This window comes from Pavona decussata, unplaced genomic scaffold, assembly GCF_977016875.1.
Source record: "Pavona decussata unplaced genomic scaffold, jaPavDecu1.1 SCAFFOLD_238, whole genome shotgun sequence".
Taxonomy (NCBI): Eukaryota; Metazoa; Cnidaria; class Anthozoa; order Scleractinia; family Agariciidae; genus Pavona; species Pavona decussata.
Window position 1 is genome coordinate 1,420,859 of NW_028145643.1, and position 4,142 is coordinate 1,425,000.

At 39.3% G+C, this 4,142-nt stretch overlaps 1 protein-coding gene across 2 annotated transcripts in view; it reads right to left on the reverse strand.

Moving 5' to 3' along the window:
* Window positions 1–585: 585 nt before the first annotated feature.
* LOC146457680 (nucleic acid dioxygenase ALKBH1-like) overlaps window positions 586–4,142 on the reverse strand; it is a 6,402-nt gene continuing 2,845 nt past the window's right edge. The window contains exons 2-4 of one of the 2 annotated variants that reach the window (XM_085091658.1): window positions 3,229–3,557; window positions 1,567–1,910; window positions 586–1,518 (exon numbers count right to left, since the gene is read on the reverse strand). In XM_085091658.1, coding sequence (XP_084947784.1) covers window positions 1,372–1,518; window positions 1,567–1,910; window positions 3,229–3,557 — 820 coding nt within the window. In that variant the 3' untranslated portion in view covers window positions 586–1,371. Of the gene's footprint in view, window positions 1,911–3,228; window positions 3,558–4,142 lie in introns of both variants that reach the window. The other variant, XM_085091657.1, reaches the window with a different exon arrangement.

A 4,142-nucleotide genomic window follows, 5' to 3' on the forward strand; every position in this document is an offset into this window, starting at 1 on the left:
TTTCTTGCCATTTCAGAAGACTTCAGTTAATTTTTTTTTCCAGGGAAGCATGTCCCCGGACCCCCTAGTTGTCTCACGCTAACGCGTTCGCCTTAGCCCCCCCCCCCCCCCGCCCCCTCCAATCCAAAGCCCGCGGGCCCTGGGTGATTTGTTCTTTGCTCTCTCCTATTTCCCGTTGACATTTTTTTGCCGCCGCTAGCAAAACAGTAGCATTATTTGAATTCAATAGTTTTATGTTGAGCAAAAAATTGTAAAAATTACAATTTGAAATGTCCTCAAAATTTGTTGGGCCTGAAAAAAAAAATAGAGCTTGAAACAACTGAAAGCAAAAGTCAATGGTATAATATTTTAGGAGGGGAGGGGGGGTGGGGGAAGGGGTGTAATACCGCCGGGAATTTGTGTCTGAGATTTTTTCTTTTCTTGGAGGAGGGGAGGGGGGGGATTGTTGTCACTTAACAGATCGGGGAATTCAGGATATTCTTGTCATATTGCACTTGAATATCTTAGACATTTATTCACAATGGAATAATTACCATTTTTCCCAGGATTAAAAGGACAACGTACGGTCAAAGATCAGTGTCCTGACCAGCCGCTACAACTTGGAACTCACTAGCGAACAATGTAAGGACCGGTTAGGGCTGTAACCACATTGAATGTCTTTAAGGCTGCTGTGAGGAAAATTAGGTTTTGTCTGATTTGAGACGAAATAAGTTTATTGTAATATATCATTGTTTATTGTGATGTAAAAACTAAGTAGTTATTACTTAATTTTTTGTTTGAATTAGCTATTATTTTTAGCTAAGAAACTTACCAGTTCAAGTCAGTCCCGAGGTTAAAAAAAAATTATCATTTATTCATTCGTTCATTCGCTCTGGCTGGATGTGCTATTTTGTGGCAGGGAAGCTAATTCAGAATTTTGCAAAACTTAAAAGGGAAGTGTCACGCGAGTTTGATGTCATTTCAAAACACAGAAATGTTTTTCTGTCAACAGAAACAAAAAAATTGTCTAGTTTTGTTATAAATTATCACCCCAGTGCAATAAAACTGTCGATTAGTGCCTCTGGCCAGAGACAGAGTGGGTCGGAATCGATTGAAACTTGAAAAATGTTAGGCTAGCGTTTTTCAAGTTCACGCATTTTTGTTTCCAAAATGCGCTAAATACGCTAGAACAGATCACGAGTTGTTCCTTTCAAGAATTGAGTTGATTTCTTTCCTTTTGTTGTTCTAGAATTATTTTGTAGTTAAATGAAGGTCTTATTTTACCGTTCTAACAAAAGAGATCAAAAACCCCAAGACACTTCCCCTTTAAGCTAATTCATTCATCAGTCATTATCAAATCTTACTGTGATTGGCCAGATCTTGTCCACTTTACTAACAAAAAGAATTCATCGTTTTTCCTCTCTCATGCACTTGACGCACATTAACATTAATCCGAGTTTTGGAAAGATAAACTTCAAACCTTCTCCATTCCTCTGCTGAGAGAGCTCCCATTCTTGTGGATTTACCACAAAAATCCAGCTTATTACGACCACAGACTTCACTAGGTTCAATACAGATGCTCTTAACATCGTCAATAATTTTACTTTCAAAGTCTTGTCCCAGCCCATGCTTTCTTGATTGTTTGCTTTCCTCTGAGTCTGCAGTTGTAGGAATATAGTTTCCTTGGCCTTTGTTTATCTCTTCCTGCTTATGAACACCTCTGATTTTCTTAGTTTTATCCAGAACATCTGATTCAGCTGGATAAGCCCGCGATGTTGTATTTGCATCACATTCAAAGAGTCCAAGTTGCCATTTTAGACAGGCTGGAGGCTCATTTTCTTCCCCAACTTTGATGATTCTGGGGACAGCATGAAAGGCAGTTCTTGACTGTCCAGACATGATGAGAATATCTCCACTGCGGATGTATAAAGCTGTAAAAATAATTTGAAATGGTCTCATTATAATACGGCAATAATTATTGTTAAAATTGAAAGGCAAGGAATATTCCATTATTTTTTGTCATAGAATTGTCAGCCTGTGAATATCGGTAGACCTTCAACTTTCAAAAGCTCTATTTTCACTGGACCCTGATAACCAGCGACAGGCATTGTTTTTTAGGGTTGAAAGCATTGTTGTTGTTCGTTCTTTTGTTCCTTCAACGCACCATATAAGACATTGCAAACAGTGTAGGTTGCCCTGTGAATACAACCACCTTTGATTGCTCCCTGCCATGTCTGATGTCCCCAAATGGCTGGGAATGACAAGAGGCAGCTGTATTGACACTAGGTGATAGAAATGTCTCATGACCCTAAAAAGCCATCATTGCCAATATTGAGTACAAGAGATCTTGCCTCTCTGCCATCCTTGGAGACCCAGGGGCAGATGGTGGGGGTGAGGGAAAAGTCAAAATTGGCGGGAAAAAAATCAACAAGGAAAAGTATGGAGGAACCTGCTCTTGCTTTGCTCATCAGATCCCCCCCCCCCCCAACAACAACAACAACAAAAACTTTACAAGGCAGCCAATTAACATGAAATAACAACAACAACAACAACAACAGCAGCTTTGTTTTACCCCTACAGAGCACTACAGCTAAAATGGCATTAAATAGAAAATGAAATAGAAAAAGAGGTATTGGCTTCCTAAAATAAAGTGAGAGTTTAAGAACAAGGAAGCCAATTAAGTAAGAGATAAATACCGAGAACGGAGGTATTAATCCATATACATACGGCCCGAGGGATGTATATGGATTAATACTGACGTTCCAGGTATTTATCTGACTTATTTCATGAAATTATTCCTTTGTTCAAGGGGACAAACGCCTGCTAATTAGTACCGTCACACTTAGGTGAGAAACGGAGAACAATAGAAGCAACCTGATGTGTGCGTTTCTCGCAGTACTGCTAATGTAAATGAGGGATTTATCTGTATAAATCCCTCGTTTCAGTTAGTTTAATATTCATGAAGGATGTAAGTTAAATAAAGGATCCGATGTTGAATAACAAAAGAAAATGTGTGATTCATGAAATAACATGAAATAAATTACAATACTGAGGCCGGAAAACACAGAGAAAAGAGACAACAAGCACAACAGCCACAAAAACATGCTCACCAGTATCTACCTAACAAAATAAAAACAAAATAAAAGCTTCCTTTGAGGATAAAAGGTAACTCCACTATCAAAAGCAACAGAAAGTGTCAGAAAAAAATAATACCAATGGCCCCTTTCAAGTAAAATCAAGTGTCCATACCTGCTGGTCTGATGTCTCGGGTAGCTCCACCAATAAGGAATATCGCCGATTGTCCAAAACTTAACGAGATTAAAGGCCAGGATAAATCAGACTCATAATGATCAGTGTGGCCCCCCATGGATCCCCCCAGGGGATAGTAATTGACAATGCCAGCCTCAGGGGAGTACTCAGGATAGCCAATTGCATTAGCAATATGCTGTGTCATGCCTGCAAGGTCTGATGGAAAGGCATAATACTTTTCAGCTTTGTAATCCACCACATTATAGTCAAAGTGATATCCAAGGTGCACCCAGCGAAGCCGCTCCATCAGGGCACAGTTGTCGTCATTACTGTGGAGGAATAATTACTTAGTGGTTATTCAACTGTGGTGATACATTTGAAGGGCCATGACCGACTAGATCATGTTTTGTTCTTTTAGCTCAGATTCACCGGAATTTTTTCATGTGGCCTTGAATTTCATCAGGAAATGTTGCTCAAATGTTCTATCTGCTGTTTTGCACTTCATGTGCAACAAAAACCAATGATTATGGGCAACATTTCCATTTTTATCACAAAATAAATAGCAAAGCAGCAAATTAGACATTACAGCAATGCTTCTTGAAGGAATTCAAGGCCACATACAAAAACTCCAGTGAATCTAAGCTAAGATAAACAAAATGCAATCTGAAATGCACTATTGGCCTGTTATGTCCCAAGACCTTCATTTGTAATATTTTGCAGTTATTAGTATAAATTTAACATATGAGCATCTTTCAGCCATTTGTTGTCTAGGCTGATTTCAAAGGCAGGTACCATGTTCAGAGTTCATGGATGTTGGTTTGCTGGTACCTGCATCTAATAGAACCCCTGCTGAATCATACCAGGAGGCAACCACCCTTAGGACCAGAAAAAAATAGTCGATTTGTGGGGGAACC